Consider the following 14,486-nt stretch of genomic DNA (forward strand, 5'->3'; position numbering starts at 1 on the left):
GTATATGTACTAGAGGCCCGGTGCACTACATTTGTGCACTGGGGGGGGGGGTGGGGAGAGGGCGTCCCTCAGCCTGGCCTGTGCCCTCTTGCAGTCTGGGACCCCTCGGGGGATGTCCACCTGCCAGCTTAGGCAGGAGAGGCAGTAAAGGCTTCCACCACCACCACTGCACTTGCCAGCCATGAGCCCAGCTTCAGGCTGAGAGGCACTCCCCTTGTGGGAGTGCACTGACCACCAGGAGGCAGCTCCTGCATTGAGCGCCTGTCCCCTGGTGGTCAGTGCTCATCATAGCGACCGGTCGTTCTGCCAATCAGTCAATTTGCATATTTGCCTTTTATTATATAGGATCACTTGGATGCAACAAATGCCATATTTGCTTCAGTTTTTAAAGGGAAATTAAATGTTATAGATATATTTGATGTTCCTTGTCTACCTTCTCAGATTCCATTCCCTTCCCTAGTTTCTCAGGGGTTATTGCTATTCTGAAATTGGTATGTTTTTCCTGTGCATGTTTAATGCATACATATGTCCCAATATGTACCCTGTAATATTATTTTATATGTTTGTAATTGCACATAAATGAACATTACATTGTATTTACCATTGTCTATCTTATTTATATATTTTAGTGTGCTTACCCATTCTGCCACTAAAGGACATTTAAATTGTTTCCAGTTTTTCCCTGGAATATCAGAATTCTTTCTTAGCCAAAACTCAAGGACTCAGGTCTAACATCTGGTGCCATTCACCATTAACATCTGTACGAGTTTTCCTCTGTGTGGGGGGCTTTTCTAGAGGATCTTAGTAGATGTGGAATTGCTGGGTTTCAGGAAAGGTACATCTGTCTTTACCTTAACTATTCCTCAAAATGATTGCTCAAAGTACTCACCTCCTGACATTGTGTAAGAGCTGCTGATAGCCCTCACTTGTTGAACATTTAAATTTTTGTCAACATAGGGGTGTTTTCATTTTTATTATCCGATAGTGAAGCTTCTTTCAAAATATCCAAGTTTTCCTGGGTCAGTTAGAAGTTTGTTTGCCTCTCGTTAACTAAGACAGAGTGTTCCAGAAGGGCAATATATGAGTCAGGCAGAGCAAATTAAACTAGGACTAAGAGCTCCTGCCAAAGACAGATCAATCTGAGATTAAGATAAAGCATACTTGAAGTTAAAACCAATGGGAAAGAATGAATGATTTTAAAAAATTGATTCAGAACAGGTTTACAGGTATGTGGTAGAGCTCTTTATTGAGCGCCTTTCAGGTCTTATCGCATCAATACCTATGAGTCCAACAAGAAACTTCCAGGAAAAATCAGTGAAACTATCATCAGAGCTAGTGCCTGGACACAAACTGGACCTGTCCCTAAGCTTTGTGATGGCAAATAGATGGTGATAACTAGGGGCATTTGTAGTGGATCCTTTAGCATTCACCTGGGAGAAGAGAACACATATTTAATAGAAGGTGAACATATTGAAATTTGTAGTTCAGTTATTAATCTAAAGAATAGGAGTTTGGCTTCTGTGTTGGGGAAAAAGTTGGGACTCAGATAAACAACAATTCCTAGTTAGTATCAGGTATATTTAGTATTTAGTAAGTTCATAACTGTAACAACTAGCTGAGCAGCTACTACATTCCAGGCATTGCAGCAAGTTGTAGGCAAACAGCAGTGAAGAATTAGACCAAATCTCAACAGTCAAAAAGCTCACATTCTAGCCCAGGCTGGCGCGGCCTGTGGTTAGAGTGTCGGCCTGAGCACCTAGGGTCGCAGGTTCTGATTCCTGGTCAAGGGCATGTGCCTGGGTTGCAGGTTTATACTTGGCCCCAGTGGGGGCACATTTGGAAGGCAACCGATCGATGCCTCTCTCTCACATTAGTGTTTCTCATTCTCTCTTCCCCTCCCTTCCTCCTTTCCATTCTTTCTGAAAATCAATGGGGAAAAAATATCCTTGGGTGAGGATTTAAAATTTTTTTTTTTATAAAAAGCTTACATTCTAGAAGGAGATGACAAACAATAAATAAATAATCCACCATCTGGTGTGTCAGGTGATAGATGCAACTGAGAAAAGGCAGGGTAAAGGGGGTAAAATGGGAAGTGAGCCGCCTAGTCATTGCTGCTTTCTCCTGCTCATTTCCAGGCAACGGTGGGGATCATCTTCCGAGTCACTGAACTTCTAACTTTCTTAAGCTGTGAAATGGGAAAAATAATAATGGAATTGTGCATGGTTCCACTTATTTGTGTGCTAGAATGCAGGTTTAAACAGTCTTTCCAAACTTTGATTTGTTTAGAACTTTAAAGCAGAGGAAAAGGCAAGATTGCTGGAAGGCTTGCCGATTTAACATTGACAAAATATTTGGAAGTTGTCCAAAATTATAGGCTTTAGTGAAATGAAAAAGGACTTCATTGGGAAATTACACACACACACACACACACACACACACACACACACACACACACCTATGTACACTAGAAAAAGCAATGGGCAGAGACCCTGAGGAGGCTCAGAAGGTAGTTTAGGCTCTACTCTTCCATAGCCGTGGAAATCCTGCAGTCTCTGTGCCTCTCTGTTTCCTTGTCCATCAAATGATGTTAAGAGGCCATCAGTCCTACTTTTTGTCTCCCCAGACACTGCTACTCCCGCTTTTGCTTTTGAGAACCGAAACACTGTTGTGTATATTTCTGTTGTGATTCTTTTTTTTTTAAAAAATCCTCACCAGAGAATATGTTTTTTTATTGGTTTTAGAAAGAGAGGAAGGGAAGGAGAGAGAAAAACATGGATGTGTGAGAGAAACATTGATTGGTTGCCTCCCATACGTGCTCCAACTGGAAACTGAACACACAACCTAGGTATATGCCCTTTCTAGGGATTGAACCCACAACCTTGGTGTATGGGACGACGCTCCAGCCAACTGAGTTACGAGGCCAGGGCCTGATTTTTTTTTTAATTTATGTTGGACTGTAACAATTTCCTTTTTAGATATAGAAGTCTCCTTTGCAATAAAGTGCAGTCCTGTTCCTGCTCAGTGTTTCTCTGATCTGGGACAGGGAGAGAAAATCCTGACAACCCAAGGCTCCCAGGACTTTGAAAAAACCCTGATTCATTTCTTTCCTGTCGTTTCTTCATGCCTCACTTCTGGCGATGCTTTGAAAGCACGCTGGTCACTATTCTGGTAAATACGTTAAAATGATCAATAACATGATATTATTGGAAAATCACCAAGTCATTTCAAAGGTAAATGGAATGTTAAAGTTGCATGCCAAGATTTTTACTCAAGCATACCTTTTTAATCCTGTTTGAACCTCTTGATATAAATAATCTGTTATTGTTATAAAAACAAAGCTGCATTTTTTCAAACACCTTCATGCTTATGTCAACTTATCAAAAGGAGAGAGATGGGCCTTAGAAAACAATCCTTTTTTTAAACAATATTTTAAAAAATGTTTTACCATATCTAGTAGTTTTCCAATGTCATCTTTTATTTTACATTAAAGAAAAATCTTTTTGCTTCATTAAAAAACATTTTTTCACTAGATGGCTACAGTTTTTGTTTTTAATATGATGGCAAGCCCAGGGAGATGGCAAAATAAGCTGGCACATTGCCTTGTATCAACCTCCAATGTCAAACCTTAAGAGAAAATAGCCCAGAATTCTGCAGATGAGTTTCTTTTTTGAGATTCTGTGGAGAAATGATCTGTGAATAGTACCGTTGCCCAGTGAATGCAGACTGGATGGCGAAAGACTAATTTCAGCCCTTGCAAAAAGATGGGAACATTTGCTTTTACTTACAATGTCTTCTTAGTGTTAATTTCTCCATAGAAACATTAGTCATGATAGAGTCTTGAAAGCTCCCTAGAGCCTTCAGAGAAGAGCTGACCAACTAGAACATGAAGTTAGAACTACCCTCCTGCAGATCACACATATATGCTTCAACCTTCACTTTCTACTATGAACAGATAGTTACTCTCTTTATTACGATCTGTGATCTCTATCTGTGTTGATGACACCAACTTTGTATTAAAACTCCCCTTCATCACTCTTATTGTTGTCAACCTCATTGAAGCGCCCCTTTGCTTTTCTCTTCTACCTCTGCCACAGCCCCTTCACCAGGTGTCTGAACCTCCAAGACGCCTCACTCTAATCCGCCCTATAATCTCCTGCAGACTCACCTTCCCTGAACTCCCTGGCATCATGCAGTATCCACGCTGGAACCCTTTAAGAACTCTCAACTGATCCTATGATAATGTCCAGTCTTCTTAGCCTGACGTTCAGTGCCCTTCATGGTCTGATACCAGTTTCAAGGCTTCTATACTCTCCCACTCTCATGCCCCATCCCTTTGTCGCTTGTCCCTGCCTGTCTTCCAGGAGTGGACATTCTCCATCCAACTCATCCATTTTTCAAGGTCCACCTCAAGCCACGCTTTCAAATACTATTACCTTCCTTGACCATTCTAATTCACAGTGATTTTTCACCACCTCCAAAAAACATAGACTACCCATTGATTTGGCCCTAAATCACACACTGTACTAAAAATGGGTATGTGCAAGTATAGGGTTGTTAGTACTTAATACATGGAATCGAATCATAGAGGTGGGATGAACTTTAGATATCATTCAAGTCAAGTCAACATCTCCTGAAATACAGGAAATTCTCTCCCTCTGGGTGAACACTGGCTGAGATGCTGTGCTTCAAAATGTGGCCTTTTCACCTTTGATTTGCTCTTAAAATGAGTGGCAACTGCTTTTTAAGGAAGAAAACCCCCCACTCAACCCATTCCAACCAAGTGAGAATCTAATGCTTGGGAGGTTGTGTGTGTGTGTGGGGGGGGGGGGGGGGAAGAAATGGGTGGCAGTTAGAATCCTCCTGCTGTCACTCTGATTGAGATTTCCCCAAGTCCAACTGAAACGCCTTGTGCCTATTTTTTAATAACCACTCTAAGCACGGTCTGCAGATCTTTGGTGTCAGCATCATCTGACTGCTTGTTAGAAATGTAAATTCATGGTCCCCGAACCAACTGAACTGGAGACTCTGAGGGTGGGGCCCAAGAATCTGAGTTTTAAGTTAGAGAAGGACTACACCGCCCATATGAAACGGAAAACAGGTGGCCACTTTCTGTGTCTTTGCATACTTAAAAACGGGGCCACTATGCCACCCTTTCTTCAGCTAAATCCCTTATCACTCTACCTGTTTCTTATTTTGCCATCCAGCTGGTCACCCACACACTGCACCTTTGACAAGCAGCTGAGGGCACAGGCATAGAAGGGCCCCCCATTCCTCCAGACCTTATCCCTCTGAGGCACAAAGAGAAAAGCAGCTCCAGGTGACTGCACGAAAACCCCCCTTTTAAGACGGGCCCCATGTGGTTTAATTTCCTTAAAAGCCTCGCCGGAAGAGGTTTTTGTGTGTGCGACCCCAGCTGGGCTGGGCCGTAGTTTTTTACCGCGCGGGAGAGAGGCAGGGCGGGCCGAAGGCGAAAAGAGGGTGACTCCCAGTTGTGTTTTGAGTGGTTGCTTGGGTATCTCGCCCCTCCAGCAAACACTCTCAGTTTCTTGTCATGAAAGGGGAACCCTGTATTTTGTAGACAAGGAGGCAGAGAAGCAACTTTCGAAGGGGTAGGGAGGGGGGCGGGGGAAGACGAGAAATCAAGGCTCCATCTCCCCAGGGGAAAAGGAACCGCGCTGTTTGTCCTGTAACAGCAACACGCTGGGCGACGGGGGCTGCCTGCGTCTTCTGCGGTTTTCCTTGCCCTGGCGCGCGGGGGTTCACTTCCACCTCTAACGCTCCAGACGTGAAGCGTCAGGCGGGCGCTGCAGTCCGGGCCGCCAGCTCTGCCCCGGCCCCAGCTGCAGGGGATCCCGGCCCCGCGACCGCGCAGCCACTTTCTCCCCGGCCGGGCAGGGGCGGGTCCTCGCGGCCCGGGCGCTGCGCCCCACACGCGGTAGGGGTCGCTGCGCCGCGGCGCGCTCGCTGCGCGTTGGATAACGGGGCCGGGCTGGAGGAGAAAGGAAACCTGCCGAGGGAGGCGGCGGCAGCCGAGAGGGAGCGAGGAAGGAGAGTTCACTTTGGCTCCGGTGTCAGCGCGCGGCGGCTGCACGGGCGCTGACGAGGGAGCAGCGAGGGAGCCGGTCGCCCATCCCGGGACGGCTCGGGGAGGGCAGCGAGAAGCCGGATACGAGCGCGCCGGCGGGGCGCGGAGCCGGCGAGCCTGGCGAGCGAGGGAAGCCGCGGGGGGCGCGCCCGGGGCGGGCCCCCGGAGCCGCGCAGGATGCCCCACGAGGAGCTGCCGTCCTTGCAGAGACCCCGCTATGGCTGTAAGTGCGCCGGGCGTGCGGGTTCCCACCGCCGGGGAACCCTCTCCCCGAGGAGTTGGAAAAGCCGAGGGAGCCGGGTGCGCGCCGCGGGGAGAGCGGGAGGGCAGCGGTTGTGTGGCTGCAAAGTTGGGAGGTGGAGTTGGAAAGGGGAGGAAGCGACGCCCTCCCACTCTCCCCACACATTTCAGATCCCCAGCTGGCAACACCTACGCTCTACCCGCAACCCCCGCCCCCCCGCCCCGGGGCGCGCCGGCAGCGCTGGGTCTGCGCGCTGGGACCGACCAGGTTGGGGGCTTATGGGTATCAGGTGAGGAGCCCGCGGGGCTCCAGGCCGCTGCCCGCTTGGGCCAGGGGGTGGCGTAAGGGACCGGATTCGGCCGACTCGGAAGGAAAGGAAAGTTTGTTTGCTGCGGCTACAGGTGGGCGCCGAAGTGGTGTGCCCGCGCACTGCGCTCGCGTGGCCAGCGCGGCTTTTCTGGAAGGCAGGCATTTCCTCCTATCGCGCTCCCTCGGGCTTCACCTGAGCCGAAGGAGCCAGTTTGGGCCCCACAGATGTGAACCCTTTCGTGCTGCTGCCGAAGGGAACACCTCCGGCCCCAGCGTCTCCTCGCTCCCCTCTAACCCCGCGGGGACAGTGCCGCGACGCGGGAGGGCTGCCGCGGAGAGAGGAGCGCGCGTGACTAGAACGAGACGGTGTCCATTACCCCAGGGCCTGCCCTCTGAGAGAGGTTGCTTTAGAGGCGGGTCGGGGGTGGATGGAGCCAGATTAGCACCAACCACGTGGCTTCGTGTGCAGAGTTCAGAGTCTTTACTAAACATGTGCCAGGAAGTATTTCTTCTAAAACAAACAGAAAGTTGGCGCTCGTGTTCTCTCTCTCTCTCTCTCTCTCTCTCTCTCTCTCTCTCTCTCTCCCTCCTCCTTCTCTCTCTCTCTCCAGGGTTGGTCCTATTAGTGAGGCTTGGCCAAGGACCACAGGTTAATCTTTGTGGAGGCTGGCCTTGGTGGCAAAGGTACCAGGTTTTGGGTAAGGTGGAGTCGTAGGGTTGTTTTTTTGTGGTTTGCCTGGTTGGGAGGCCCACACACTTGCCTAAGAAAAAAAAGGGGAGTAGTCAACTTGTGTAAGTTCCCTCTCCCCTTCCTTGGAATGGAGTGTCAGAGATGGCAAGTTCGTTTACCAGCGTGACCCTGCTGGTGTCAGGCAGTGAGGAGGAGGCCTGGGGAGTCAGCTAAAGCCTCCGTGCTCTAGGGAAATGCATTTAGCAGTTAACCAAGACCCAGTTCTTTGCAGCCTTAGTTTGCACTTTGGTAAACCACACAGACAGCAGAGTTCCTTGGGTGCAAGGAGGCACGCTGGGCTCATCCAAATTGGAGAAAGCCCTTTATATATGTGAAGAGCTCCCAGAACATGTAGTAGCACAAGCATGTCAAACTCAAAGGCTAACACGGGCCAAACAAGGTTTGTTTATGTGGGCCGCAAAAAAACACAAAAGCTTCAATTTTCATAGAAACGTAGGTTTATTTGGATAGAGACATGCTGAATACGAAGGGCTGAAATAAATAATTGTTAACATAAAATAATAGAACATTTTAATAAAATTAACATTTTTTTCTTGAACATTCACTTACCAGACACTGAATAACTGCACAAATTAATAAGTGTAACAAAAATAAACCCATTTTTCTTGTTCTCCGAGAGCAAAATATTTCCTGTTGCGCGCACCAAACAAGTCAGTCCAAGACTAATGATGTGACAATCGGCTGCTAAAATATTCGCTGCTAGTATTAGTGGAGAGAAATGGTGCCCCTGCATGTAAGGCGTGTAAGGGAAATGGATGCAACATTATCATAGTAATCAGTCATTAGCAAACGTTGTAGTTCGTTATTCATAATTATGTATAACAGAATATTGTAAAAATTAAGTTAAGGCATTTTTATTAAAACGTTTCTTACATACCATTATATTGGCTGGGCCGCAAAAAATTCATGTGGGCTGCATGTGGCCCCCAGGCCACGAGTTTGACATGCTTGTAGTAGCATCACTCAAATTATAAGATGACCACGAAGTCTGGAAACTGGGTGAATATGTCACCTTTTAAACCATGGTCTGTTCCGTGTGCGGCCCTTCACTAGTTCATTGTGGTGTGAAAAGTTGCAGTGAGTGGAGTGTGTTCATGCAGCTTTCCATCTGTCTCTGCATGTGCATCTGACATGTTGCTTCGTTTTCATTAATTACACCCCTCAGAAGCAGCAGTCGAGGAAGTCAGATCCCACGGGTGTGAAGAGCGCTCCACATGGCCACTGTCTTAGGAAATCGTCATCCAGCTTTCCTCCCGATTCTGGTCCCGTATGCCACCTTGTCAGAGTCACTCCTGTTTCCCTTCCCCCAGGTCATGAAGAGCTGGCATTCTTTGGTCACTTCATGTAGTAGTAAGTGGGAAATATTTGCCAGTTTCCAGACTTTCGGACCACCCTGAAATGTGAAGGCTTTAATGCCATAGCCTGTAAGGTCCTAAAATGAACATTTCTCTGATTTTGATACCAGTTGTGTGACTGGTACATGTTCGTAATCTATTTTGAAAGTATCTGGTGGCATATACATTAGTGTTAATAAGTGCTACCTAACATTGACTATTCATGCAAAAGGGGATGATATGATGTCTTAGGATAGATCATTTCTGGTTGTTGTTGGCTTTCTGGGCTTCTGTCAACACAAGGACAATGCAGGCTTGTCCATGCTGTGTTGCATGATAGGGCTTCACGTTTTACTTTTTGTGGGTTTGGTAAGTACAGGTTCAATAAAACCTCAAACTATACCAAACAGACTTTATCCCAGACATTTAAAAATAAGCAAAGTCCCAGTACATTCCCTGTTCATTGTTACCATTTCAGTTCCAGTGTTGTACATTTTGAGTAAAAGGAACTTGAGACAGGGCTTTAAAAACAGCAATTTGGTAGTTTGAATTAAGTTGTTAGAGTTGTTTCAGGTCTGGTCTTCTGTTTGCCATCTCTTCTTCTCCCCTTGAAATGCCTTTTAATTTAGTAATTCTTGTACAGGGTAAATAAGCTCAGCTCAGACTGTTAGAGTATCTTTCCTCTCCGCCGGGCTGAGTGTCTGTAAAACACTGTGGAGTGAGCTGTACTTGAGAGATTTCTCAATGAGTTCTCCAGGAAGGCGCCCTTCTCAGATTTCTCTCTTTCCTTCTTCTTTTTTTTCTGACATGAGAGATTGCTGAAATCTTCCTGATTACACATTGGTGCAGTGAATTAAAACGAAAGAGACCACTTTCTGTTTAATTCCTGCTGCTTTCATGTTGGCCACATCCCCCTGCAACCTGTGAAGTTATTTTGTGTGGTATTACAACAGAACAAAATTAAAATACCAGCTTTTCACTAGATGCAGTTCTGCAGGAAAGAACTGAGAAAAAAAAAAAAAAAAGGGAAAGGTGGAAACTGCTGTACTAATTTAGACAAAGCTAGAAGAGTATGTATTATAACCAGAATGTTTTTTTACACTCAAAACCAAATTTAAATGACACTTTAGGTATATGTTCAGAAATGACTTTTGTGCTGTTGTAATGAATTATGATGTATTTTCAAAGTAATTCTTAAAATAACATTTCTACCATGATCTCTCAAAAGTTTTGTTCTAGTTAAAATTGAGAGTTAAAAAGGCCAGTAAGGGCAAAAGTGGGGCTTTGGGACCAGATTTATCACTAACTCATTCAACATTTAAGTGCCTACTGTGGGTCTGTGATCAACGTTCATGTAGTAGGAACTGTGGTTATCTACCTTTTGCATTCCTTTCCTCTCATGAGAAACATTGTAAAATTAATAGTAATCAAGGTTTCACTGTTGGTTTCTTTTAAAACGAGCAACATAAACCTTGTGTGTGTGTGTGTGAGTGTATGTGTGAGTGAGTGAGTGTGTGTGTGTGTGTGTGTGTGTGTGTGTTGCAGAGGAAGGAAGGTTCTGGCTGATGCTTTGAGCTTTTGAATAATGCTCTTGTCTGAATGGTGGGATTTCTAAATCACCTGGTAACTGGAATATTGGAGTTGCCCACTCCAATAAGTAAACTTACCTCTTTACCAGCATCAGCCGGAGATGAAAAAATGTCAGTTCTGAACTAGTTAAACTTGGGTGTGTAAAACAGGACTGAATGCATCTGTGTTTAATGCAGCATGGCTCTAACATTCTGTTAGTGCTTTCATTCGAACTGCAGAAGGTTTGAGATGTGTGCAGTGTCCCTGTGATGCTGTCTTTGGGAGACAAAAAGTCAAGTCACTCCTTCATATGCTAATGTTTCGGTTGAGCATTGCACAAGGAGCTTTAAGGTCAACAGCTAAAGTGTTGTTTTAGTATGCTTTTAACTTTAATTACACATGTTGTTAGCCAAATGACTTGTTTGGGAGAGTTTAAGCTTGCAATACAGAGTTTGTTTTAGATTTTAGTGTTACTTAGGATGTTAGCTAACCCCTTTGCTCTGTTACCCCTCACCTTTCTACTCCAAAAGCTTTTAACAGCTCATTTTATTTAAAAGGTTAGTATCCACACAAAATAACCAAAGGAGAAACCAAGGACACTCAGCTTCTGATTTGGTAGTCAGATAAGTCGGACAGGGTGGTAGGCAGTTCAGCATGGGTGTGGAATTAGGGTGTGTGAACGTATTCCAAGCGGCTGCTCTTCCTGTGCTATTGTTATCAGCTGCTCATTACCTTTGAGAGGGCCACTAGCTTCCCCATTTCACAAAGAAGCTGAAATCCAGGATGTTGTCTCCAGGCCACACCGTTAGCAGGTTACAGTGGGAACTGGAAAGCCAGCGCTTGTCAGAACCTGAAGCTCATGGGCTATGGCCAGTTCACCTCCCTTGAATGGACTGTAGGTGTTTCACCCCTTGTGTCTGTTTAAGGCGTTTGCCATGACTTCATCAAACTTCAGAAACGTGTAGCCATTTGGATAGTACGAGCTTAAAAGATGATGCATGGGATTCTCTAAAGTTGATCCCCCAACCCACCTGCCCCAAGGAAAAGCATAGAATACGTGGGCTTTTTACAGAGAACATTCAGGCCTCATTAAAGGATTGCACGTCTATGGAGAGACTTACCATCGCACTTTGAGGCACTGAAATAAAAGAAAGGCTTTTCCATAACATAATGGCATGCTCCAATGACTAGAAATACGATAATTTGTAAAACACACTTTATTACATACATTGACCATGCCTTAAAGTCTGAGGTTGATGAGAAATCAGGCAGAAGCTTGCAGTGAGCTGACTGACCGATACTTTTTCACCTTCCTGTTCTATTTCAGTTTTCTCCCTTGAAAGGCATGATGGTGTTGATGAAATGGCAGAAGCGTTGGAGTTGAGTAGATGTGGGTTCGAATTCAGACTTGGCCATTGACTGCCCTTGTAGCCCTGAGGGTTTCTCCTGTAGTTTGAAAGGTGTTTTATATTCCTGTAACAGTGGCTGTTGTGGGTTCCTGGCACATGTGTGAAACAAATAGCAGTCATTCAATTAATTGGGCACCTAACATGTACAGCCTACTATAGATAAAGGAAAAATGACTAAGATGTTTACAGCTTATAAGAAAACCTGGAAGGTAAAGAATAGCGCTTACACTAGAGGCTTGGTGCATGAATTCATGCATGGGTGGGGTCCAGCTGACCCGCCCCAATGGGGGCCCATCAGGCCGGGCTGGTGGGGATGGGCCGTCATAGCCACTGGTCATTCTGGTTGTTCTGGTCGTTCTTCTGGTCCGGTCGCTGGCCTTTTATATATATAGATTAGTGTACCTTCAAGATCTGTCGCAGTGAAGACATGAGAGTGAATGACTGATTTAGATGGGGGCAGTGGGGACTGCCACAAAAGTTTTGAGTTTGAACATGACCTTGAAGGAAGTTCAGAGGAAAACTGAAAGGCATCTCAGTGTATTTGTTGTGTGGGTAGTTTGGTGAGGTTGAAGCTCAGGGTGTATGGATGGTGCTGTGGAACAGAGTTGTAGCTGGAATGGGTTTATCATGGAATCCTTTATATGTAGGCAACTAAGGGCAAGTTGAGTTGTCTTGGGGAGAGAAGCTTGAGCCAGTCTCTCACGGAAGCAAAAGGATCTTTTTTCCTTTTAAACTTTTCATTACACTTCCATTGATGAGTGGTCCAGTGAAGTTGGGAATGGTGGGAAGGTTAGGTGTGGTTGGAGTGCATGGTGTTGGGAACTGAGGGAGGGTGGGTGGGGCTTGGGATGGGTGCCTTTGCTGCCCTCTTCTCTCTCTCTTTGGCTCAGAGGCATCTTAGCCATGCTTCTAGGTTTGGGAATTCTTTTGGATGGGCTGGTTTGTCAGGTCGTTCTGCTTAGGATAGACCAGAAGTTACTGAACAGTGATTATGCTTTTGGAATTGATGCCATTCAATGATACGAAGAGAGGTAGGTGTAGACTCTCTTGCTGGAGCCTAGCAGACTCCAGCCAGGGAGACAGACAACTAACTCTAAACTATCCCAGACGGTAAATTCTTTGAGAGCAGGTAAGAAAAAAGGGGTAGGCAAGGATCTTGGCGAGGATCCTTGTGCAAGGGGGAAAAAACGCCTCTGTGTGGTTACCTCTTCACTGTGCTTGCAGGTTTTTGTCAAGTAAGTGTAAACACACAGCACATGCCTGCATGCTTATTTACTGAATTCACTGTGTTTTTGATTTGAGCATACACATGGACCACATCCAAACCCAGGCATTGATTTCTATACAGCTTTGTGTTTATTTTGGTATGGCTTTAAGGTTGCTTTTCTCCCTCTGGGAAACAAATGTGATTTGGAAGATCAAGTCCAACATCCCCACTGACGAAGGGATTAAATGAGATCAGCTCCTTAAGGATGGAGGTGGAGGTAGTGCTCTTAGGAGCCACTGGGAAGGCTAATGAGCTGAAGAGACTTTTTGTATAAAAGGGAGGCTCCAAGCCTGGCAATTCTAATCCTTGCAGGGGTGTCTGGACAGTAAGGGTTGTATAATGTCCTCTTCCTCCATTTTTTTTTCCCTCTAGGACAACTTAAAGTAAGTGTTTCACTCTTTCACTTATTCACAGTTTTTGGAACAGTTGAATGTTAGCGAAATACTATTTGATAGGCTTACGTGCACCAGGTCATCCCCACATTGCAGGGAAACTACAGATTGTTTATTCTGCTATTGCTTAAAGATAGAAGGATATCCCTATGATATTGCTTGGGATCGTCCCAAAGATGACTTTTAATTATTCTCCTTTTCCATTACTACTAAATCTCTGATGGAAGACATTTCATATCATTTAAAAAAAATTAAGGTAGATTAGTTCCTGATAATTTTGTCTCAATTCTCATATTTTACTGCCAAAATGAATTCAAACTTAAGCAGTGTCAATTAATGCATTTCCTTAGTCATCTCCATATAAAAAAAGACTTGATTTGAATGTGATTGAGTCAACATATATTTCAAATACTTAAGTAATGTTTATGCTCAGTAAGCAGCTGGTAGCCTGGTGCCCTGGTACCCTGGCACCTAGAAGAGGCTTAATACTTTCTTTAATATTTGCTGTTATTACAGCTTTTCCTTAAAATATCTACACTGTACTGTTTGTGCAAACGAGGAACATGCTTCTATTATCTGTCAAATTAAAGATAATCTCAGTAGCTTTCAAGTGCCAGGCAAATATTTAATGTTGAGTTTAGATTTACTTTCACTCTCTGTGGAACCTATGCAAGTTATTTTGATTTCTCTGTGCCTCCATTTTTTTGTTTGTTAGTTTTTGTTTATTTTTTTCCCTATAAAATGCAGGTGGGAAAGTGCACGTTCAAAGGGTGAAATGGCTTAATGCATGAAAACATTAAGATGTGCGAATTGCCTGTTACAAAACAGTCACGGGGATGTCAATACAGCATAGGGACTATAGTCAATACTGTTGTAGTAACTCTGTATGGGGTCAGATGGGTACTCTACTTCCTGGGGTGATCACTTCATAAGTTGTATAAATGTTTAATCACTGTGTTGTACACCTGAAACTAATATAATATTGTATGTCAACTGTAATTGGAAAAAAAATCTTCTTTTTAAAGAAAGAAACTTTACTGTTCAGAATGTGCTTCCACAGAGTCAGCACTTAAACAGTGAGGGTGATGACACCAATACCACCCTTACCACCATAGCCCTGCACTGTCTC

At 44.8% G+C, this 14,486-nt stretch overlaps 1 protein-coding gene across 1 annotated transcript in view; it reads left to right on the plus strand.

Annotated features, from left to right (window-relative positions):
- Positions 1-5,990: 5,990 nt before the first annotated feature.
- IQGAP2 (IQ motif containing GTPase activating protein 2) overlaps positions 5,991-14,486 on the plus strand; it is a 268,671-nt gene continuing 260,175 nt past the window's right edge. The window contains exon 1 of the mRNA XM_081088634.1: positions 5,991-6,308. Coding sequence (XP_080944760.1) covers positions 6,263-6,308 — 46 coding nt within the window. The 5' untranslated portion in view covers positions 5,991-6,262. The remainder of the gene's footprint in view (positions 6,309-14,486) is intronic.

The sequence above is a fragment of the Myotis nattereri genome, assembly GCF_964212035.1.
Source record: "Myotis nattereri genome assembly, chromosome: 4".
Lineage (NCBI taxonomy): Eukaryota > Metazoa > Chordata > Mammalia > Chiroptera > Vespertilionidae > Myotis > Myotis nattereri.